At 40.2% G+C, this 25,121-nt stretch overlaps 1 protein-coding gene across 26 annotated transcripts in view; it reads right to left on the bottom strand.

The window, feature by feature from the left end:
* Positions 1–25,121, bottom strand: part of RALGAPA2 (Ral GTPase activating protein catalytic subunit alpha 2) — a 412,816-nt gene that overhangs the window by 278,072 nt on the left and 109,623 nt on the right. For all 26 annotated transcript variants that reach the window (XR_004957055.1, XM_036244703.1, XM_036244712.1 and 23 more), the window contains 4 exons: positions 9,492–9,669; positions 8,327–8,442; positions 4,134–4,272; positions 2,076–2,278 (listed from right to left, as the gene is read on the bottom strand). Coding sequence is in view for 25 of the 26 variants with exons in the window: in XM_036244703.1 (XP_036100596.1) it covers positions 2,076–2,278; positions 4,134–4,272; positions 8,327–8,442; positions 9,492–9,669 (636 nt within the window). In the remaining variant the exon portion in view is untranslated. The remainder of the gene's footprint in view (positions 1–2,075; positions 2,279–4,133; positions 4,273–8,326; positions 8,443–9,491; positions 9,670–25,121) is intronic.

Raw genomic sequence — 25,121 nt, forward strand, 5'->3', positions numbered from 1 at the left:
ACGGCTTTATGCTATGATTTGACACATAATTCTTGTTTTATTTTTTCAAACAAAGTAGACTCTCATTTCCTCTATGTCTTGTGAGCCTTATCTCTACTTAAGGTTGTCTACTGTAATAACTCCATTCTGACCTTCAGTTACTGAACGTACACACCTTGGCAGTTTCTTTTTTGTAAACATAAGGGCCTTGAGAAACCCAAAGAAAACTATAAAGATAAGGGGTTAATGATGACCTTGGGAAACTGAAGAACCATGAGAAGAAAGAGATTAATGGTTGCCCTGACCTAACAGCTCCTCTTGCCCCTTTTTATCAGTCCCCCCCCTTAACGGTGCCAAAAGCAGCACCAAGAATGTAGTTGCTTTTTTCTCTGTAGTTTGTGTCTATATAAGCAGGCAATAAAGAAGGCTTGGGGCTGTCAATTTTGGGAGAGCCCCACTTCAGCCCCCTTCAGCTGGTATAATAAAGTGCTCCTTTACAATTCGGCTGTGAGTCTCTGGTTATCTTGCTGACACATTACAACACTACCACTTGCCAAATTTATACATTCTCCTAGATATTCTCCCAAGTTCTTTATCATTTTGTGTTTATATTTAGACCTTTAATCAATCTGACATTTGCTTACAAATTTAATAAAAAGCAAGGACGGTTCTGAGAAAGAAAGCCAGCCAGCCAGGTTCCTTCAGCTTCAGAACTGTAGGTTACATTAGATATTCAATGCTAATGTCAGTCTCATTCCCTTTAAGGAACATCTAGTTTCTGTCTGGAAGCTATATTGTTTTTTTCTTAATCCATGAAAGTCAAATGCTTGTTAAATTTGTGTCTGTTTAGCTAATTCTTCCTGGGACTCAAAGGCCTTTGCAGTCTAGAGCATGACTTCTTTTCAGCTCAGGTAAACTATTTTTATTAGTTCAACTATCCTCATTGTTTTCTCCTCTGCCCCATAATATTTGCATGATAAGTGTGGATCTGTCCTCAGGTCCTATTTATTAATTTCTAATTTCCATCTCTGAATTTTTCCTCAATGTTGTGGGATATTTCTTCAGAAAACTGATTTTTTTTCTCAGCAGTTATCATTACCATCTTTGTTTATGCAATATGTTTTTATTATGAGAGATTTACATTTTTTTAAATTTTCTTTCAGTAAGTCTTTTTTTATTCTTATTATAATTGTATCTCCCTCAATCTTCTTTGAAAATAAGTTTCTCCAGTTCCCTGGTCAGTTCTGGACAATGGGGCCACATGATCTAGACCTCAGTATGTGCTCCTTCATCAAGTTGCCAATTACCTCTCAGGTGTATGCACTTTCCAAACTCAGGGCTGAGTCACACTGCTGGGAACTCTTGGACAAACATGCACTAAGTGGACCACACTTCCTGTCCCTGTTCTTAGGAACAACAACAACAACAAAACCATAACTCTTCTGTGAAGTGGCTGTTCTCTGACTTCCACAAGTGGTCCTGCTCTACCCAGCACTAAGTGCCTAAACAAATCAGCCTGCGGGTCAAGCCTCATTTGCATGTGACTAAGGCCAGCAAGAACCAGAAGGCCCCATACAAGAAGTCTTCACCTAACTCCTCAGAAAGAAACAGCCTTCTTTTCCAGGGACCCCAACATGACTCAAAAACCACCCCAAAAGCCTGAGCGGTGGATCCACCCTTTCTGAGTTCCCAGAGAGCACTTGGTAGTCTCACAGTTCTTCTCCATAGCCCACCTGCACTATTCCCGAAGGCATTCCAGGTGATGGGTTTGGCAAAAGCAAGACAGGCCCTGGTCTAAGGCTCAGGGGTCACTGGTATCAGAGTGAAGGGGGACATGAGAGGGAGCCAGGAGTATGTACACAACAGCCATCTTCACAGAATTTCTCTGTCACCCCCCAAGATTGCCTCATCATGGCAATGCCAACAGAATACAAGTGCTTCTAATTCACAGCTTCTTCTGAAACTTTTAGAGAGAGTTTCAGTGTGTTATAACCAACAACCTGTAAGAACCAATAACCTTAACAATCAAGTACTTCGTGTGTCAGAGTGTGATATTAAATATATTCGAAGATATAAAAAGATGATGAATGACATACTTGCATGATTTTAGGCAATACATCAGCTCCTCCATTTTTAGTGTTTTGTATTGTAGTTAGGTACTTTTTTTCCAAAAAGAAAGTTACAATCCACTTAATAAAAACAACACGAGCTGCTATGTATGGAATTTTTGTACTGTAAATGTTTTCATTGTCTCGAGTTGTAGTAATGTACATTGGCTTTGGTCTTAAATGGGGAATATCTGTAAAAAAAAGAACACCTGATTAGGTCAGTGAATCTTGACATTATGTAACCCCTACAAATATTTCTGTTTCCAAGAAGACAGACATATATTTGGTTGTCTGAATAGCAACTAAGATTAAAGAACCAGAAATGATTAAAAATGTCAACTTTTGGAAGGCACATTTCTAATTCTGCCTTGCACTCTGACCAAGATGGGATGATGGTGGTTGTTACTATTTCTTTACAGCTGTGGTATACAGCTACACAAACCTATAGCAAAGCTAAAGCTATAGCAAAAACAAAGCTAATAACTCTTTTTCACAAATTTGAGAAATTACATTTTCACATTCATTATAACTAATCTAATCTTATTTTATGATTTGAACAATCTAAAACCATGTTATAGACATTTTTTTTCATCATTTTAAGTATTTTAACATCCAACACTATACTAATAAAATCAACTGAACTTTAGTTTTATAAACTTCTCCCTTTAGATGAATCCAAAGAAACAGAATCAGTATAATCCACTTTACATCTGAAAGAATTCGGAAAGTCATGTTTCATTTTTGAGATATCAGATACCACCATTTCCAAAGAATCAATAAAAGGTCCGGTTTTCATTCTTTCAATTCCATAGTCAATATGAAAAAAATATTATATTGAATTTGAGATAACTACTTGCTGTAAGTCCAACTCTCTTACTAATTTTTGTACATGTTGAGATAACTACACGAAGCAAAAAAAATTTTTAGCAAATAACTTTATATCTTGGAATGTTAATGATATACTATGTATTCTACAATGAATAGTGGCTAATAAAATCAGAAACAAATTTGAAAAGAATACCCACACACACAGATAACAAAATACATATGCTAGTACCCTTAAAGTCAGTATTTCTACATCTTTCAAAACGTACCAAGCTTCAGTTGTTCTATCCTTGCCCAAGTGTGTGTGTGACGCCCACAGACAACTGAATCAGCTGTCCACATTCCCCAGATGGATTCATGTCTGTTGTGATCTTTTCCTCTTCAAAAGTGTTCTTAATTATTCATTTTAACTAATTTCATCTGCTTTAGAATAATTGGCAGAGGAAGATTTGCCTCACCTCCACCACTCTAAGGGATGCTCTGGTCTGTGGAGCCCTCATTTCTTAAAGAAGGAAAACTTTAGGAGCTAAATAAGTAATTCCCTTATGATGTTGCCTTCTCTGGGCTTACTGTCCTTAGGCTGCCCAACTGCCCAAACATCTGCCCCTCCATAAGTAGCTGTAAGTAGTCCCTGCTGGTTGAAAGATCCAGTAAAAAAAAGAAGCAGCATGCTGTGGGCAGCTGTGTCACCAGGGCTTGCCTGCCTATTTACTAAGTAAGGTCTGGGGTCACCACACTCCACCAAGCAGTAAGAGAAGACTTAAGAAAATGCAAGCTTTTTTTTTTTTTTAACATTAAAAGATTTTAAATAGCCCAGCCAGTGGCTCAGTAGATTGAGTGTCATCCTATGGACAGAGAGGTCCCATTTCGATTCCCGGTCAGGGCACACCACCAGGTTTCGGACTCCATACCCAGTAAGGGGCATGCAGGAGGCAGCCAATAGATGTTTCTCTCTCACATCAATGTTCTCTCTCTATATAAAAAATTAATAAAGAGCCAGAGTTTCACTTTATTGTTGGATTTGCGGTACACCTTAGTTTGTGCAAATATTTGAAACAGTTAAAATCATTTATTAAGAAACTTTAAACTTCTTACAATAAAGTTAGTATTAAGAGTAATAATAAAATTACTATTTTACTTAAAAATAATCAAAAGTCACTTTGAAAGAGACTGTACAGCTTTCCGTGGAAATCCTCTTTATATGGCTCAATCAGTACTTACCGAGTACAGGTTTGTAGATGTTTGTTAACTTAGTAAAAGATGGAAAAAGATGAGGAAGATAATACTTTCGAAACAATGTAAAAAGAAATTTAAAACCAGTATCTTGATTCTCCTTATTCTTCCACTCCAAACTTGCAGCCTTTGGATATGTGGAAGAAAACATACATATATTTACATTTCAAATTAATGTATACTAAATTGAAGTGCTATTATTAAAATTCCTATCATAATTTAAAAACTTGACAAATAATATTGATAATCATGTAATAAAATCATATCATAAAACTCAAAAGACGACAAAATGAATGCTTCAAAACAAAACAGTCACTATTTTAAAAAACAGCTTTTTTATTGACTATTTAAAAAATTACCTAACTATGCCCTGGTTTGACTCAGTAGTTAGAGCATCAGCCCGCAGACCTAAGGGTCGCGGGTTCGATTTCAACCAAGGGCAAGTACTTTGGTTGCGTTCATCCCTGGCCCTGTTCTGGGTCGTGCGGGAGGCAGCCAATTGACATGTCTCTCTCACAAAAATGTTTCTCTCTCTCCTCTCTCCCTCCCTCTTCCCCGCCTCCCCCGCCCCACACTATCTGAAGATATTTGAAAAAATATCCTTGGATGATGATTTAAAAAAAAAAATTACGCCCTGGCCAGTTTGGCTCAGCGGTTAGAGCGTCGGCCTGCGGTCCGGAGAGACCCGGGTTCGGTTCCCGCTAAGGGCACGTACTTCGGTTGCAGTTTGTCCCCGGCCCTGGTTGGTTGTGCGGGTGGCAGCCACTCGATGTGTTCCTTCACGTCGATGTTTCTCTCTCTCTCTCCCTTCCTCTCTCTCCCTCCCACTCTATCTGTACAAAAAAAAAAAAAAAAATTACTACATTATGTCCATATTTTTTCCACATGTTCTTTGTAATGATTTAACATTCCTTGTGTCCTAAAACATCTAGTTAGATACAAGGTGATTTTTTTTTACTCAAAAAGGCCATTTATAATAAACAAGAATTAATGAAACCAACCCTTGCAAAGATTTCATCCAATGTTACCTACACACAAAATCTATATCCAAAGGTACAGACAGCTACAGAAATCTTGGAAAATGCATTCTCCTTATTAAAAGCATGCCACAGGTCCTGGTCAGTTTTGCTCAGCCGTTAGAGCATTGACTTGCAGTCAAGGGCACATACCTGGGCTGCAGGTTCAATCCCCAGCCCTGGTCAGGGTGTGCAGAAGGCACTATTGATGTATCTCTCTCACATCAATGTTCTCTCCCCATCCCTCCCTTCCACTCTATCTAAAAAAAAATTAATGAAAAAATATCCTCAGGTGAGGATTAACAAACAAATAAAATAAAATAAAATGAAAAATAAAAGCAATCCACAGGACAGGGTAAGCCAGGCCTGCCAGTCTAGCTACACCTATCAGTGGGTCTTAATACTTGTTAGAACACAGAGTATCTTAAAGCAGTTTCCCAAATTCCTTCATGCTGCAGCCCACTTGAAAAATGATAACAGTTCAGAACCTGAGGTAAAGGAATGAGGGGTTTTGGCTGCCCCATGGCAGAGGAACTCAGTGTCTGTAAACTGCCAGAAGTTCTCCGGAATGGGCCAAGGCAGAAATTCTGCTCTAAGAACTCACTCCAGAGAAGAAAGAGAAAGAGAGGGAGATGGACATGTATATACCAATTACGCACACAATTTAGGGGTTCACAGTCTACATAAAAACTCCCACCTCCTTCCATAGCCAACTGATGTGGCTCAGTGGTTGAGCATCAACCCATGTACCAGGAGGTCACCGATTCAATTTCAAGTCGGTGCACATGCCTGGGTTGAGGGCTTGATCCCCAATAGGGGTAATGCAGGAGCAGCTAGTCAAAGTTTCTTTATCATTTATATTTCTATCTCTCTCCCCCTCTCCCTTCCTCTAAAATCAATAAAAACATATTTATGCTGTGCCTATTTTGGCTCAGTGGTTAGATTATCAGCCCTTGGACCAAAGGATCCCAGGTTTGATTCCCAGTCAAGGGCATGTATCTGAGTTGCAGGTTCAATCCCCGGCCCTGGTCAGGGTCATGCAGGAGGCAACCAATCAATGGGTTTCTCTTACATCAATGTTTCTCTCTCTCTCCTTCCCGCTCTCCTTTACACTCTATCTAAAAAAACCAATGGAAAAATAATATCCTCGGGTAAGAATTAACAACAACAATAAAAAAATAAAATAAAATAAAAATAAAAACCTACCCCCATATGAATGGCATCCTTCCACTAATGGGATCTTAGGGATTCCCTAACTTATCTGAGGTCACACAGCTCATTAAAGACACATCTAGAATGAAAACCCCTCCCAACACATCAAAATTTGAGATACTCTATGCTGTCTGGGACATATGGGATGCCCTGCCACTTCGAAACAGATAGAGTTCAAGATGCAAGTAGAATGAGCCAGCAGAGCTAAAATGTGGGAGCTTCCAGAAGATGAAAGGAAACCTGAGTTGGGCTCTCAGGATTTTGGAGCCCTGTGTTTCCAGTGCTGAATAACGGGAGAGGAGAGAGAAAAAATCAGACTAGTGAGAAAGAGCAGCCAAAGACTGAATCTTAAAGAATGGCAGAGAGAAACACAGTCCCCCAAAGAAAACTAAAAAGAAGTCAAAGGAAGGAGGAAAGCCAGAAGGAAACATCATGGAAGGAATCTCATAAAGGAGGGGCAGACACTGTCAAATCATCTGAAGGACTGAGTACCACACAAACTTAAGAATGTCTTTCCTCTGGACTTGACCATGAGAACCCCTTCATGTCCTTGAATCTCTTAGTAGTGATAGGGCAGAGGCAGGTAACAGAGGATGTCAAGGAACATTAGGTGAGGAAGTGAACTTGGCAAAGATTATTATGTCAACAAACTTGGTTGTGAAAGGAAAGACAGGGACTAGACTATACCCAGGAGGAACTTAGGGACGAGAGAAGTGTTTGCTAAGAGAAAAGCACTCAGTAGCATTTTGTGAACCATATCAATGCTCGGGAATACAAACCAAGAGACATAAGTCACCCATTGAAATCATAAACTAATTATTTCAGTTCTGTATCCAATTGGTAAAAGTAACAGGAAGAAATACGTGACATAAAGCAGACCTATCTGATGGCACAATGAGATAATTACAAATGTTTTTGTTCAAATCTCCCTGCCTGCTCTGCCTATTCCTGATCCACCCTTTCAGCCTCTGGGCCTGCCTCCTCCACCATCTCACTAGCGCAGAGATCAGGGTTAGGGAAGGAGTAAAGAGGCACAAATAGTTTACAGTCAGCCCTCATTTATCGCGGTTAATCAGTTCCAGACTCTACCATGATAAATGTATTTCCGCGAAGTAGGATTCTTTATTTACATACAGTTGTCCCTCGCCACTTCAGGCTTCCATGTTTGTGGCTTCACTCTATTGCCGGGAGCAAGCTTCCAGGTGGGTGAACATATCAATGTGCCAGACAGTGACACACTCCAACTCCACGGGAACAAAAACTCCTACACTCAGGACCTTCCCAAACCTTGCCCTGTGTATCTCTTCATCTGTATTCTTTATCATATCCTTAATAAACTGGTAAACATAAATAAATGTTGCCTTGAGTTCTGTGAGCTGCCCTAGCAAATTAATCAAATCTGAAGAGGGGGGGTCATAGGAATGTCTGATGCGTAGCCAAATTGGACAAAAGTTGTGGATAAACTGGGGTCCTACTACTTGTGATTGGCATCTGAATGGGATGGGAACAGTCTTATAGGACTGAGACATTAACATGTGGACTCTGATGCTATCTCCAAGCAGACAGTGTCAGAATTCAGTAAAACTGTAGGAGACCCAGCTGTTGTCACAGAGCATTGCTTGTTGAGGGGGAGAGGAACATACATATGTTGACCAGAAGTGTCATATGTCACATGTTCTGTGTGAATATGGTAATAATATAAAAGTAGGGGAGGCATACAGACGGAGAACTGAATTTCTCCCTTTACATGCATACTCACACAAAACAGTGTGCATACCTGGAATCCGCTGAAGTGATCTGGCACATACTCTATGTTTAGTGAAATAGCACATATAAATACCTCAAACAAAAAGCAAAATTGCAAAATGTGGCCAAATAGAAGAAAAGAGACGATGTTTTCTCTTTCCTACTGGGAATAAGACCATCACTGAATTATCTACAAGTTGCTCTTACCTGAATAACCATATATTTCAATAGTATTTGAAGAAAAAAGCATGTTTGGTCCTCAGCAATCTTTTCCCCTGAAATGGCTGGCAGGAGTGGAGTGATTTCTTCTGGGTAGATCTTTGCTGCAGAGTGGAAAATAATGAGATCTCTTTTACCACAGTTAAATTTTAAACAGGTTTTTTTTTAAATGGCCTCTATTAAAATACACCTCTCCATCCATTAGAACTTCCCACATAGACCAAGCCAGTGTGCATGAAGGGCTGAGAAACAAGAGAGAGAAGCCCACGAAGCTACCTCTACCACTATACCATTCTTTTCCTTTTCAAATTCTGTGTTGGTCAGCCTAAGATAAAATACCTGTCACTTGGCCCTGGCCAATTTGACTCAGTAGTTAGGGCATCAGCTCTCGGATTGAAGAGTTGCGGGTTTGATTCCTGGTCAAGGGCACATACCTCAATTGCAAGTTTAATCTGTGGCCCTGATCAGGGTTGTTCTGGAGGCAACCAATTAACGTGTCTCTCATATCGGTGTTTCTTTCTCTCTCTCTCTCTCTCTCTCTCTCTCCCCCTTCCTCCCTCCCATTCTATCTAAAAATCAATAGAAAAAATTTCCTTGGGGGAGGATTAAAACAAAGCTAAACAAAACATTTGGCAATAGAAGTGATATGCAGTTATAAATCAATGGCCCTCACAGGACACAAATGGCTGTCATTAATAGTCCCATGTCCTTCCATGAATGTTGCATGGAAATACACAGCTGGCAAAAAAGAACCTGGGAAAGCAGATAAAGGTCCACTTATGAAACAACAGGAATGAGGACAAGAGACAGCAGTTTTAGACAGTGGATTTGAATTGCACTAACAGCCACATAAACACTCCAGACAGGAAGTGTCTACTTTCCACTATTGCCAACATCTATCCACTTCCTTTCCATTCCTGTTTTCACCACTTCAATAAATTTCTCCTGTCATCATTATTAAATTATAAAATAGGTTCAAGCCTTTTAATTACAATGTTTGTAAGAATCTACTATGAATATGAACAGGGAATAATTCCTCCTCAGAATTCATCTATGAAATCAAGATTTCTATTCAAGAAAATGGTGAACCAAGGAATTCCTCAATGTAACTTCAACAGTCATTTCTTGAGTAAGATCTGCTCACATCACTCACCATCAGCTACACTGGGGCTTGGATTGATGAGAGTCTCCAGAGTACAGGGTCCTCTGGAGGACATGATTGCTGGGAAACCAGGCACAAGGCAAGCGAAAATCAGCACCTGCTCTTCTGCACAGTTTGTCTGAAGTGCTTGAAGCCACAGAAGAAACAGCCTGATTCCTTCACATCTTATCTAAAAATAAATTTAAAAGCAACACAATTAAACATATGTATTTGTAGAAAGGTACTACAATGTAGCATCAGTTCTGCGAAAGAAAAACTAGAATTGAAAGATATTGTTGAAGTACTGCACCAAGTTCTTTACTTAGTAACAAGTAAGTAAGGATACTGCAATACTGCACAAGGGTTAAGAGGTTGGGTTCTAAAGCCAGAGTGCCTGGGTTCAAATGAAGGCTCTGCCATTTAGTAGTGTAGCTGTGATCTGTGGAGAACCACTTAACCATCTATGCCTTAGTTTCTCCAAATGTAAAATAGGGGTGATAACTGAATTTACCACAAAGTACTGGTCTGGATTAAGTAAGTTAGAACAATGCCTCGCTCACAGAAGGCGCTATGTATTTCCTATTAACCACATTTCATTCCATAGGCATAATGCCCATATCATCAACACTCAATTATCCATGAAAATAATGCAAAAATAACCTTCCTCCAAATTACACTATGTTTTGTACAGCATTTATGTCATGTCACTACAATATATAGAAGTACAATGCTCTGGAAAATCAGAACACTTAAAGCTAAATAAGACTTTGAAAAACTGCCTCAACATGATGGCGTAGCTCTCTAGCTTCCTTGCCTAATGCTCCACTCTATTCTCTCTAACACCTCTGCCGTGCTCTGAATGGTGGACATCACTGGTAGAAAACATCTACAGAGGCAGATGTGTCCTTCCTCCTTCTCTACATTTACTTTCAACTTCATTCCATTCTAAGAATTCATAAACACACTTACTTACATTTCTATAGTTCTAAAAGGCTAAAAAGATGACATCAATAAAAGAACTTAAATAAGCAAAAGAGATTAAAAAAATGTCAGACACAGCTGAAAGATTCGTGAACTCCAAATGTAGGCAACTGAGGGACTGCCTGATTTCCTTTCAATTACACCAAGGTGCAAATCCCTCCAGAGTGAGTATTCAAACCAAATAGGAAGCTTTACAGGAAGGCCAAGAGGAAGAAACACGCCCCCTGCCCGCCCCAAAAAAGGAAGGAAAAAAATAAAGAAAAAGATTGACTAACTTCCTCAGAGAAGTCAAATACACTAAGACTGGTGATAGTGCTCCTGCCATTAACAATGGATTCCACAGCATACTTTCAGACATGCTAGTGGACTTTCCACTCCTCTGTACAAACCATGGTCACTCAGATCTGTCCTCTCTCCAGGCAGGTAAAATAAGTGATGACATTGTTGAATGTATAATGCTATTCAGAGTCAGACAAAAACAAAAAAAAAAGATGTGGCTCTATGTACAACTAACCAAATTATATTAAATTTAACGAGAGGAATTCCTTCAAAATTCTATCACAAGTCTTCAATTTTTTTATTTACCTGTATTTAAGGTAACTAAACATAAATAAGGCCAATAAGAAACATGAAATAGAGATTCAAAAAAATGGCGGCGGAGTGAATGGAAGCTACACAGACTGTCTCCCAGAACCAAACTGGAATTACAACTATAACACAGACAAATTGATGGGAAAAAGCAACAGAAAAGCAGCTTGCGAGGACCATATAACGAGGGACCATGACTCCATCCTGGTAGGCATGAGAAGGCGCGAGACGGGGGCTGGGAGCCCATAGCTCGGCAGCAGCCTTAGATGGGAGAGGCGCCCACGGGTTATACTCCCAAGCGGCTCCACAGCACAAAGCCGGGACAGAGGCTAAAATAGCCACAGCCACTCACCTTGGGCTCCGGCAGAGGGAGGGCAGACTGGACTGGAACTGTGTCAGGACACTCAGGATTTGGAAGGCGATCAGAGCTTTGGCTGAGTGCAGCCATGCAGGACAGTGGTCATCTTACTCCTTCCCAGGGCTCTGGGGAGAGGCATCAGCCCCTCCCTCAGAGATCCAACCCCACCCTGTGGGCCACTGAAGTGCTAATTGAAGCTCATTAAGAACCAGCATCTGCCCCACCCTCCTGAAAGCCCCTTGGCTAAGCACCAGAAGGAGTTTTTCAATCAACTGACAACCCAAAACTCATCAAGTAACCTCAACTGCTAGCCTCCAGGCAAAAAGCTAGAGGATAACAGTGCCTTTCCTGGGCTGGCAACTTTAACCAGGAAAGTAAGACTTGACAGGGTGTTTAACGTGGGTCCTCCCTCGCTCATCTAAACCCAGGAGAGGGAGCCACAAACAGCAGAACACCAACACCCACAGGGAAAACTTGACAGGCTCCAAAGGCCACTGTGATAGCCAAAATGGTGAAACACAGAAACAGAAGCCAAATGAAAGAGCAAGAGACCTCCACCGAAGATGAGATCAATGTGGAGCAATTAGGCATGTTGACAGAGCTAGAATTCAGAGCCATGATCTGGAGGAAGCTGAACAGCATGAGTAAGGACATAGAGACACTGAAAATAAGCCAAATGGAAATTAAAAACCATCAAGAAGAGATAAAAAATGACATATCAGAAATGAAAACCACACTGGAAGGTTTAAAAAGCAGAGTAGAGGAAGCTGAGGACCGGATCAGTGAATTAGAAGACAGGGTAGAAAAAATCAACCAATCAGAAAAACAAAAGGAAAAAACTATTAAAAAACAGGAAGACAGCTTAAGAGAACTGTGGGACAACTGGAAACGTAATAATATTCGCATCATAGGAGTCCCTGAAGAAGAAGACAATGAGCAAGGGTTAGAGAATATATTCAAAAAAATAGTGACAGAAAACTTCTGTAATTTGGTGAAGGAAGAAGGCATTCAAGTTCAAGAAGCACGGAGAGGCCCAAGTAAGAAGAACCCAAACAGGCCCACACCAAGACACATAGTAATTAAAATGCCACAAATTAAAGACAAAGAGAGAATCCTAAAAGCAGCAAGAGATAAGCAACAGGTTACCTACAAAGGAAACCCCATAAGGCTCTCAGCTGACTTCTCACAAGAAACACTACAGGCCAGAAGGGAATGGCATGAAGTAATCAAAGTCATGAAAAACAAGAATCTGGATCCAAGACTACTCTACCCAGCAAGGCTATCATTCAAAATAGAAGGTCAAATAAAGAGCTTCCCAGACTTCCGGTCCAGATGGTGGGTAGGTAAACGCGGTGTTGCGTCCTCCCACAACCACAACAAAGTTACAACTAAACTACAGAACAACCACAATTCAAAACCGCCTGAAATCAAGCTGAATGGAAGTCCTACAATATGGAATTTTAAAAAGCAGCCACATCCAGACTGGTAGGAGGGGCGGCGGCGCGACGGGCTGGTCCCACACCCACGTGTGGTGGATAAAAATCAGGAAGCTCTCGAGGCTGGGAAGGTCCTTCCTGAGGACTGAGGGGTCCCCGTCCCACACCAGGTGCCCCGCTCAGGGTTCCAGCGCCAGGAAGAGAAGTCCCCATAACTTCTGGCTGGAAAAACCTGCGGAAACTGAGGCTCAGGGAAGCTGAAGCGGCGGGAGCCCCAGGCAGCTCCCTAAAGGGCCCGCGCACGGACTTATCGGACTCTCTCCCTCTAAGCTTGGAGGGGAGGCAGCTCGAGGGGCGCCAGAGACATACAGGGAAAAACTCAGCTGTTTAGCACTGGAGCGAGGGCTGGAGAAGAGGCTTTCTCGGGGACAAACATGCTGTAAGAGGCCTTTGTTCCTTTGGTGAGCCCTTCCCGGGGGCGGCAGACAGAAGCCATATCTGGGACTCCAGCAACCTGGCTCACACTGGTAGCCCTGCCCTGCTGACTCGCTGAGGCCCCGCCCCACCCAACATTCAAGCCCACCCAAGCTGTTACCACTTGCTTAACCATAAGACTGGCCGGTCTTGGATCCTGCTTCAGGTTTTTCCTAAATTCTTTCAAATGAGCAGCATCGGGTCTCAGCGAGCCCAATACATCTCATTAAGTAATACACTGAAACAAACACAGGGAGGCAGCCAAAATGAGGATACAAAGAAACAGGTCCCAAATGAAAGAACAGAATAAAACCCCAATAAAAGAACTAAGCGAAAGGGAAATAAGCAACCTAACAGATACTGAGTTCAAAATACTGCTTATAAGGATGCGCAATGAGCTTAATGAGAACCTCAGTAAACTTAGGGAGGGCCTCAAGAGCATAAAAAAGGACCAGTTAGGAATCATGGATACACAGTTAGAATTGAAGGAGGCATTAACTGAAATAAAGAATAATTTACACAGGTTCGATAATAGGGTAGGTAAATCCAAGGAGCAAACCATCGATTTGGAATATAAGGAAGCAAAAAATCCCCAATCAGAACAGCAAAAAGAAAAAAGAATCCAAAAAAATGAGGATAGTGTAAGGAGCCTCTGGGACAACTTCAAGCATGGCAACATTCGCATCTTGGGGGTGCCGGAAGGAGAAGAGCAAGAACAAGAAATCGAAAACATGTTTGAAACAATAATGGCAGAAAACTTCCCTAACTTGGTGAAGGAAACAGACATACAAGTCCAGGAAGCACAGAGAGTCCCAAACAAGATGAACCCCAAGAGGCCCACACCAAGACACATCATCATCAAAATGCAAAATGTTCAAGACAAAGAGAGAATCACAAAAGCAGCAAGAGAAAGGCAGCTAGTTACCTACAAGGGAGTTCCCATTAGGCTGTCAGCTGATTTCTCAAAAGAAACTTTGCAGGCCAGAAGGGAGTGGCAAGAAATATTCAGAGTGATGAAAACCAAGAACCTACAACCAAAATTACTCTATCCTACAAAGCTGTCATTTAGAATCAATGGACATATAAAAACTTTCCCAGACAAGAAAAAGTTAAAGGAGTTCATCACTACCAAACCATTATTATATGAAATGATGAAGGGTCTTTTTGAAGAAAAAGATAAAATGTATGAACAAACAAAATGGCAATGAATACATATCTATCAACAATGCAATCTACAAACAAAATGAACAGGTAGAACAGAAACATTCTCATAGATACAGAGAACATTTTGTTGGTTGCCAGTTGGGAGGGGGGTTGGGGGAATGGGTGAAAAAGGTGAAGGGATTAAGAAGCACAAATTCATTGCTAGACTGACAAACCTCAAAGGGAAAGGGGTTGGGGGGTGGTGGGAAGAAATAAACCAAATAACTTATATGCATAACCAATGGACACAGACAATAGTGTGGGAAAAGGTGGGAGGGGAGCGGGAGTGGGGAGGAGGGGTCAATGGGGGAAAAATGTGAAACATATGTAATACATTTTACATCCAACGATAAAGATTTAAAAAAAAAAGAGCTTCCCAGACAAAAAAAGGCTAAGGGAATACATTAGCACCAAACCAGCACTGCCAGAAATGTTAAAAGGACTGCTGAAATTAGCAGTAGAAATGGGAAGAAAAACAGAACACCACTAAACAAAAATGGCAATAAATAAGTACTTATCAATAATCACCTTAAATGTAAATGGATTGAATGCTCCCATAAAAAGAAACAGAGTAGCTGATTGGATAAGAAAGAATGACTCATCTATATGTTGTTACCAAGAGACCCACCTCACAACAAAAGACTCACATAGGTTGAAAGTGAAGGGATGGAAAAAAATTTTCCAAGCAAATGGAAAGCAAAAAAAAGCTGGGGTAGCAATTCTCATATCTGATAAAATAGATTTCAAAATGAAGACCATAACTAGAGACAAAGAAGGCCACTACATAATATTGAAAGGATCTATCCAACAGGAAGATATAACCTTGATAAACATATATGCACCCAATATAGGAGCACCAAAATATATTAAAAATCTTCTGGAGGACTTCCAAGGAGAAATCGACAACAATACAATCATAGCAGGGGACTTCAACACCCCGTTGACAGCACTGGATAGATCCTCTAGGCAAAAATTAGCAAGGAAACACAGACTCTAAATAAGGCACTAGACCAAATGGATTTAATAGATATCTACAGAGAATTACACCCCAAAACTACAGAATACACATTCTTCTCAAGCGCACATGGGACATTCTCAAAGATAGACCACATGTAAGGACACAAACTAAATCTCTACAAGTTCAAGAAGATTGAAATCATATCAAGCATCTTCTCAGATCACAATGGCATGAAACTAGAAATCAATTGCAACAAGAACATGCAAAGACATTTCAACACATGGACGTTAAATAGCATGTTATTAAACAATAAATGGGTCACCGAGGAGATCAAGGAAGAAATTAAAAACTTCCTGGAAATCAATGAAAATGAACACACAACAACACAAAATCTATGGGATGCAGCGAAAGCAGTTCTGAGAGGGAAGTTCATAGCACTACAGGCCTACCTCAAAAAACAAGAAAAATTTCTAATTGACTGTCTAACCTCACAACTTAAAGAATTAGAAAGCAAACAAAAAGAAGACCCCGGAGCAAGTAGAAGGAAGGAAATAGTAAAGATCAGAGCAGAAATAAATGACATAGAGACCAAAAAAAACAATTCAAAGGATCAATGAAACAAAGAGCTGGTTTTTTGAAAAGATAAACAAGATTGATGGACCCTTAACTAGACTCACCAAGAAACAAAGAGAGAGAACCCAAATACACAAAATCAGAAATGAAAGAGGAGAAGTAACAACCAACACCACGGAAATACAAAAGATTGTTAACAACTACTATGAACAAGTATATGGCAACAAATTCGACAATCTAAGCGAAATGGACAAATTTCTAGATACACACAGTCTCCCAAAACTGGACCCAGAAGAGATAAAAAACTTGAACAGACCAATAACAACTACGGAAATTGAAGAGGTAATCAAGACTCTACCAGCAAACAAAAGCCCAGGCCCAGATGGCTTCACGGTGGAATTTTATCAAACATTCAAAGAAGAACTAATACCCATTCACCTCAAACTATTTCACAAAATTCAAGATTAAGGAAGACTTCCAAACATGTTCTATGAGGCCAGCATAATTCTAATTCCAAAACCAGAAAAAGACACTACGAAGAATGAAAACTACAGGCCAGTATCCCTGATGAACGTAGATGCCAAAATCCTGAACAAAATACTAGCAAATCGGATCCAGCAATACATCAAAAAAATTATTCACCATGACCAAGTGAGATTCATTCCAGGGATGCAAAGCTGGTACAATATTCGCCAGTCAATAAATGTGATACACCACATAAACAAAATGAAGAATAAAAACCACATGATCATATCAATAGATGCTGAAAAAGCCTTGGACAAAATCCAGCATCCATTTCTGATAAAAACGCTCAGCAACGTGGGAATAGAGGGATCATATCTCGACATAATAAAGGCCATATATGAAAGACCTACAGCCAACACCATACTCAATGGACAGAAACTAAAACTATTTCCATTAAAAACAGGAAGAAGACAGGGATGTCCACTTTCGCCACTCTTATTTAATATTGTACTGGAAGTCTTAGCCATAGCAATCAGACATGAAGAAAAAATAAAAGGGATCCAAATTGGAAAGGAGGAAGTGAAACTGTCATTATTTGCAGACGACATGATATTATACATAGAAAACCCTAAAGACTCCATGAAAAATCTACTAGACTTAATAAATGAATTTGGCAAAGTAGCAGGATACAAAATTAACGTCAAAAAATCGACGGCATTCTTGTACACAATGATGAACTTACAGAAAGAGAAACTAAAAAACAATTCCATTTACCATCGCGCTAAAAAAATTAAGATACCTAGGAATAAACTTAACCAAAGAAGTAAAGGACCTATTTGCAGAAAACTACAGGTCATTGAAAAAAGAAATAGAGGAAGATATGAAAAAGTGAAAGCACATACCCTGTTCATGGATTGGAAGAATTAACATCATTAAAATGTCCATACTACCCAAAGCAATCTATAGATTCAATGCAATCTCCATCAAAATACCAACGACATATTTCATAGAACTAGAACAAATAATTCAAAAGTTCATATGGAACCAAAAAAGAACCCGAATAGCCACAGCAATCTTGAAAAAGAAGGACAAAGTAGGTGGGATCACAATACCAGATATCAGGTCATACTACAAATCGACTGTAACCAAAACAGCCTGGTACTGGCACAAGAACAGGCATATAGACCAGTGGAACAGAACTGAAATCCCAGAAATGGACCCAAAGCAATACGCTCAATTAATATTTGACAAAGGTGGCAAGAGCATACAGTGGAGTAAAGACAGCCTCTTTAAGAAATGGTGCTGGGAAAATTGAACAGCTACATGCAAAAAAATGAAACTAGACCATCAACTTACACCATACACAAAAATAAACTCGAAGTGGATAAAAGACTTAAATGTGACCCATGATTCCATAAAAATTCTAGAAGAAAATGTAGGCAGTAAAATTTCGGACATCATACGGAGCAGAATTTTCACTGATACATCACCTAAGGCAACAGAAATAAAGGAGAAAATGAACACATGGGACTACATCAAACTAAAAAGCTTCTGCACAGCAAAAGAAACAATCATCAAAATGCAAAGGCAACCCACTGTATGGGAGAACATCATTGCCAATGATGTATCAGATAAGGGGTTAATTTCCAATATATATAGAGTGTTCCTACAACTCAACAAAAGGAAGAGAAAGAACCCAATTAAAAAATGGGAAGAGGAGCTGAATAGACACCTCTCTAAACAGGACATACAAATGGCCAAGAGACATATGAAGAAATGCTCAACATCACTAATCATCAGAGAGATGCAAATTAAAACAACAATGAGGTATCACCTCACACCTGTCAGAATGGCCGCTATCAACAAATCATCAAACAACAAGTGTTGGCGAGGGTGTGGAGAAAAGGGGACTCTAATACACTGCTGGTGGGAATGCAGACTGGTGCAGCCGCTATGGAAAACAATATGGTGCTACCTCAAAAAATTAAAAATTGAACTTCCATTTGACCCAGTGATCCCACTGCTGGGAATATACCCTAGGAAGCCTGAAACACCAATCAGGAAGAATATATGTACCCCCATGTTCATAGCAGCATTATTTACAATAGCTAAGATCTGGAAACAGCCCAAGTGTCCACCAGTAGACGAATGGATAAAAAAGCTGTGGTACATATACACAATGGAGTACTATGCAGCAGTAAGAAAGAAAGATCTCTTATCCTTTGAGACGACATGGAGGGACCTGGAAAGTATTATCCTAAGTGCAAGAAGCCAAGCAGAAAAAGACAAATACCACATGATCTCACTTATATATGGAATATAATGAACATAACAGTCTGAGGAATACGGTAGACCCAGAAACATGGAAGTAGGGCACAGACTGACATCCCACAGAAGAGGGGATGGGGGGTGGGGGGGGGTGTGAAGAGATAAACCACAGAACTTATATGCATATATGCATGACCAATGGACATGGACAACTAAGCCGGGGTTGGGGTGGAGGTGGGGTGGGGTGGGGGGTGCCAATGGGGTAAAAAGGTAAAATATCTGTAACAAAAAAATAAATAAAAATTCATAAAAAAAAAAAAAAAAAAGAAATGCTCAACATCACTAATCATCAGAGAGATGCAAATTAAAACAACAATGAAGTATCACCTCACACCTGTCAGAATGGCCGCCATCAACAAATCATCAAACAACAAGAGTTGGCGAGGGTGTGGAGAAAAGGGGACTCTAATATACTGCTGGTGGGAATGCAGACTGGTGTAGCCACTGTGGAAAACAATATGGTGTTACCTCAAAAAATTAAAAATTGAACTTCCATTTGACCCAGTGATCCCACTTCTAGGAATATACCCTAAGAAGCCTCAAACACCAATCAGGGAGAATATATGTACCCCCATTTTCATAGCAGCACTATTTACAATAGTTAAGATCTGGATATAGCCCAAGTGTACATCAGTAGACGAATGGATAAAAAAGCTGTGTTACATATACACAATGGAGTACTATGCAGCAGTAAGAAAGAAAGATCTCTTATCCTTTGAGACGACATGGAGGGACCTGGAAAGTATTATCCTAAGTGAAATAAGCCAAGCAGAAAAAGACAAATACCACATGATCTCACTTATATACGGAATATAATGAACATACCAGTCTGAGGAATACGGTAGACCCAGAAACATGGAAGTAAGGCACTAACTGACATCCCTCAGAAGAGGGAGTGGGGGTGGGGGGTGGGAAGAGATAAACCACAGAACTTATATGCATGTATGCATGACCAATGGACATGGACAACTAAGCCGGGGACGGGGCGGGGGTGGGGTGGGAAGGGGGGTGCCAATGGGGTAAAAACGGTAAAATATCTGTAACAAAAAAATAAATAAAAAATTTTAAAAATATAAAAATAAATAAAGAAGAAAAAAATAAAAAATAAAAAGAAAGAAGAAACATGAGATAATAACCTGAAAGGTTTTAACTGTAAGACTATTAATTAAAATAGGGGACAAGCCTGGCTGGTATGGCTCAGGGGTTGAGTGTCAATCCATGCACCAAGAGGTAGTCGGTTCGATTCCTGGTCAGGGCACATGCTCAGGTTGTGGGCCAAATTACCAGTGGGAAGGGGCATGCAGGAGGTGGCCAATAGATGTTCTTTCTCATCAATATTTCTATCTCTCCCTCTCCCTCTCCCTTCCTCTCTCTCTAAAAATCAATAAAGAAAAAAATAGGATGGACAAAATATGGAATCTATTGTGAAACTAGGAATAGCTTGCCTCCTTTTATCAACATGTAAAAGATACTTAACATACCAAGTTTTAGTGGCTATGATAGTTTAAAAAAATTTTTTTTAGCTTAATAAAGGCACACACATAACTTAATGAGCTGCAAGTGAATTACCTTCCATAAAATATACATCCCACGCTGGCTTCTTTTGTCAAAGATGTTTTTAGTGTCATCTTATACCAGCATCAAATGGTATGTTATTATAAGAGGCATATTCATTTTAAAATAAGACAATTTTAACTTAAACTATAAGATCAATCTGCTGTAAATTAATAAATCCTCAAGAGTAAGTCTCTGCCTGCTCTTTCCCACACCATGGTGCTCAAAAATAATTCAGAGACAACTATAATTTTAACAAGATGACGGGGGTGAACAGAATCAGGTATGTTAGCTCTGATGTGTAGAAAGGAACTGGTTCAACCCCTTCTCTTTTCTGATGGTAAAACTGGAGCAATTAACACCTTGCCATTGGTTCCCTGACTACATAGCAGGATCAAAATTAGAACTCAGAATTCCAAACTCCAAATCCCAAACCAGTTTCTCCTAATAATATTTAAAATGTTGATATGTGCGATAGCAGCAGGAAAGAGTGAAGCAAGGGTGTGCGAGTGTGAGTGAACATGAGTGTGGACGAGCAACCTCGAGCAGTGCAGAAACGTGCGGTTGAGGGTTCCTATGGTATGGACAGGGAGCAGCCGGCTACCACAGTAAGCGGCTTGTCAGGATGCTTCTCTGTGTGCGGCCGGAAGGGCCCGCAATTTTGGAAGATCCCTGGTCTTCTCTGGGAGGAGGCAGTGGGCAATGGCTAGGGCCAAGCAACCTGAGTTCACTAGGGAGCCTTGCACCACCAGACCAGTGGACCCCACAGAGTGAACTCGGACCACCACACAGCAGCAGCACTGTCAAGGTGCCTGGAGCAGCTTGTGGTGGCCAGGATCTGAGCACCATCCCCCATAACAGCAGCCTAATCAGAGCCTAGCACCACTCCAGGCAGCAGTAGCACCAACTTGGGAGCCTAGCACCTTCCCCCACAGCAGCAGTGACTGGGCTGGAGTGGAGCCCAGCTGAGGCTCAGGAGCCAAGATACAGCCCCAGCAGCAGAGGCTTGGGAGCAGACAACTATCCCCAGCAGCATCAGCAGAAGCTGACCAGGAACTGTGCCCCAGCCCAAGCAGCAGAAAGGCATGGGCAGCCGACACCCACCCCTGACAACTGCAGCAGCGGATTTTGAGTGGAGCGCCTCTCCCAGCAGCAGCAAAGTCCCAGGAGCAGAGCATCCTCAGCCTCCAACAGCAGTAGAAGATTAGGAGCTGAGAGCACCCCATGGCAACAGCAGAAGCAATAGCAGCACATATCAGGAGCTGACCCTCACCCCCAGCAGCATCAGCAGCGACTGATCAGGAACTGAGCCCCCCCAGGCAGCAGCGCACCCCAACAGCAAGCCAGCTGGACCTAGGCACCCCGAAGTGCATCAGTTGGACCCATGCACCCAGAAAAACTACCACAACAGACCAATACCAGCCGCCAGTTGTCAATCCTCCAGGACACAAAGCAAGCAAGAAGCACCACACACCAAAACAGTCTGGGAGGCACAGCAGCCTTATTTGACACACACCAACCTCCAAACACATCCCAACATCCCTCACTGGGCCTAGAACTACCAGACTGCTAAAATGGTGAGACCAAGAAGCAACACCCAAATGAAAGAAAAGGAGGAATCCCCATATAAGGAACTACATGAATGGAAGAAACCAATTTGTCAGATAAAGAATTCAAAGGAATTATTTTAAGGGTGTGCAAAGAATTTACTGAGAACTACAAGCAACTTAATGAGAATTATAAAGAGCTCACTGAGAACTACATCAGCTTTTTTTTAAAAAAAGGTAGAAGCTATAAATAAAAGTCAACAGGAAATAAAGAATGACATAGCTGATATAAAAAATACCTTGGAAGGATTCAATAGTAGATTAGAAGAAGCTGAAGACCGAATCAGCAAGTTAGAAGACAAGATAGAAAAACACACCCAAATAGAGCAGGAAATGGGGAAAAAATGTAACAGCAGGAGAAGAGTTTAAGGGAGTTTTGGGACAATACTTGCATCACAGGAGTGCCAGAAGAAGAAGAATCAGAGAAAGGAATAGAGAACCTGTTTGAAGAAAAAATGACAGAAATCTTCCCTAAATTGGTAAAGGAAAAAGACACACAAGTCCAGGAAACAGAAAGAATCCCAAGCAAGATGAACCCAAAAAGACTCACAGCTAGACACATCATAATTTAAATGGCAAACATTAAAGACAAAGAAAGAATCTTAAAGGAAGCAGGAGACGGAAAGTTACTTACAAGGGAGCTCCCATTAGACTGTCAGATGATTTCTAAATAAAAAGACTGCAGGCCAAAAGGGAGTGGCATAAAGCATACAAAATAATGAAAGGCAAGGGGATGAATCCAAGACAACTCTATCCAGCAAGGCTATCATTCAAAATTGAAGATGAAATAAAGAGCTTCACAGACAAAGAAAAAGGTAAAGGAATTTACCACCACCAAACCAGCACAGCCAGAAATGTTAAAGGGATTGCTATAAGAAGAAATAGTGAGAGAGAGAGGAACACAGGCATAAAATAAAAATGGCAAGTAATAAGTACCAGCCAATAATAATCTTAAATATAAATGGCTTAAATGCTCTAATCAAAAGACATAGGGTAGCTGATTAGGTGAAAAAAAAAAACAAAAAAACACACAACCCATATATATGCTGTCTACAAGAGACCCACCTTACAACAAAACACTCACACAGGATGAAAGTGAAGAGATGGAAAAAATATTTTTTCAGGCAAACGGAAATGAAATAAAAAAAAAAAAAAACTGCTATAGAAATACTCATATCTCATAAGAGAGACTTCAAAACAAGGGCCATAATAAAAGACAAAAGAAGGTCACTAAATAATATTAAAAAGATCAATCTAACAAAAGGATACAACCCTGGTGAACATATATGCACCAAATACAGGAGGACCAAAACATATTAATAACTTCTGGAGGACTTCAAGAGAGAGATCAATAGCAATAAAATCATAGTGGGTGACTCGAATAACCCACTGACACCACTGGATAGATCTTCGAGACAAGAAATGAACAAGGACACAGAGTTCTTAAATGATCAACTAGATCAGTTGGACTTAACTGATATTTACAGAACATTACACCCCAAAACTGCAGAATGTACATTCTTTTCAAGTGCACACGGGACATTCTCGAAGATAGACCATGTGTTAGGACACAAACTAAATCTCTACAAATTCAAGAAGATTGAAATCATATCAAGCATCTTCTCAGATCACAATGGCATGAAACTACAAATCGATTACAGCAAAAACATTCAAACACATGGCTAGGTAGCATGTTATTAAACAACAAATAAGTTACCACGGAGATCAAGGAAGAAATTAAAATCTTCTTGGAAACCAATGAATATGACCACACAACACAAAATCTATGGGATGCAGTAAAAGCAGTCCTGAGAGGGGAAATTCATAGAACTACAGGCCTACCGCAAGACACAAGAAAAATTCCTAGTTGACTTTCTAACCCTACAACTTAAAGAACAAGAAAGTAAACAAAAAGAAAAACCCAGAGCAAGTAGAAGGCAAGAAATAGTAAAGGTCAGAGCAGAAATAAATGACATAGAAACTAAAAAAACAGCCCTGGCCGGTTTGGCTCAGCGATTAAAGGGTAGACCTGCGGTCCAGAGAGATCCGGGTTCAGTTCCCACTAGAGGCACGTACCTCAGTTGCAGTTTGTCCCTGGCCCTGGATGGTGGTGCGGGTGGCAGCCACTCGATGTGTCCCTTTCATGTCAATGTTTCTCTCTCTCTCTCTCTTTTCCACTCTTTCCCTCCCACTCTATCTGAACAAAAAATAGAAAAATGTTCTCAGGTGAGGATAAAAAAAAAAAAAAGAACTAAAAAAACAGTTCAAAAGATCAATGAAACAAAGAGGTCGTTCTTTGAAAAGATGAACAAGACTGATAGACTCTTGGCCAGGCTCACCAATACACAAAAAGAGAGGACCCAAATAAACAAAATCAGAAACGAAAGAGGAGAAGTAACAACTGACACCACAGAAATGCAAAGGATCATTAATACATACTATGAACACAATATTGGAAAATCTAGGCAAAATGAACAAATTTCTGGAAACACAGTCTCTCAAAACTGAACCAGGAAGAGAAAAAAAACTTAAACAATAACAACTAAGAAAATTGAAGATGTAATCAATAATCTCCCAGCAAACAAAAGCCAAGGAAGGCTCAGACGACTTCATGAGTAAGTTTATTTACCGAACATGCAAAGAAGATCTAACATCCATTCTCCTGAAACTATTCCAAAAAAATCCAAGAAGACAAAAGACTTCCAAACTCATTCCATGAGGCCAGCATAATTCTAATTTCAAAACCAGATAAAGACACTACAAAAAAAAGAAAACTACAGGCCAACATTCCTCATAACCACAGATGCCAAAATCCTTAACAAAATATTAGCAAATCAAATCCAGCAATACATCAAAACAATTATAAATCATGACCAAGTGGGATTCATCCCAGGGATGCAAGGATGTCACAATATTCACAAATCAATAAACGTGATACACCACATAAACAAAATAAAAGATAAAAACCATATGATCATATCAAGAGATGCTGAAAAAGCATTCAACAAAAGCCAGCACCCATTTCTGACGAAAATGCTCAGTAATATAGGAAAAGAGGGATCTTTTTTTCTTAATTAATTAATTTATTTTTGTTACAGATGTTTCTCCTTTTTCCCC

Source organism: Molossus molossus, unplaced genomic scaffold (genome assembly GCF_014108415.1).
Source record: "Molossus molossus isolate mMolMol1 unplaced genomic scaffold, mMolMol1.p scaffold_m16_p_6, whole genome shotgun sequence".
Classification (NCBI taxonomy): domain Eukaryota; kingdom Metazoa; phylum Chordata; class Mammalia; order Chiroptera; family Molossidae; genus Molossus; species Molossus molossus.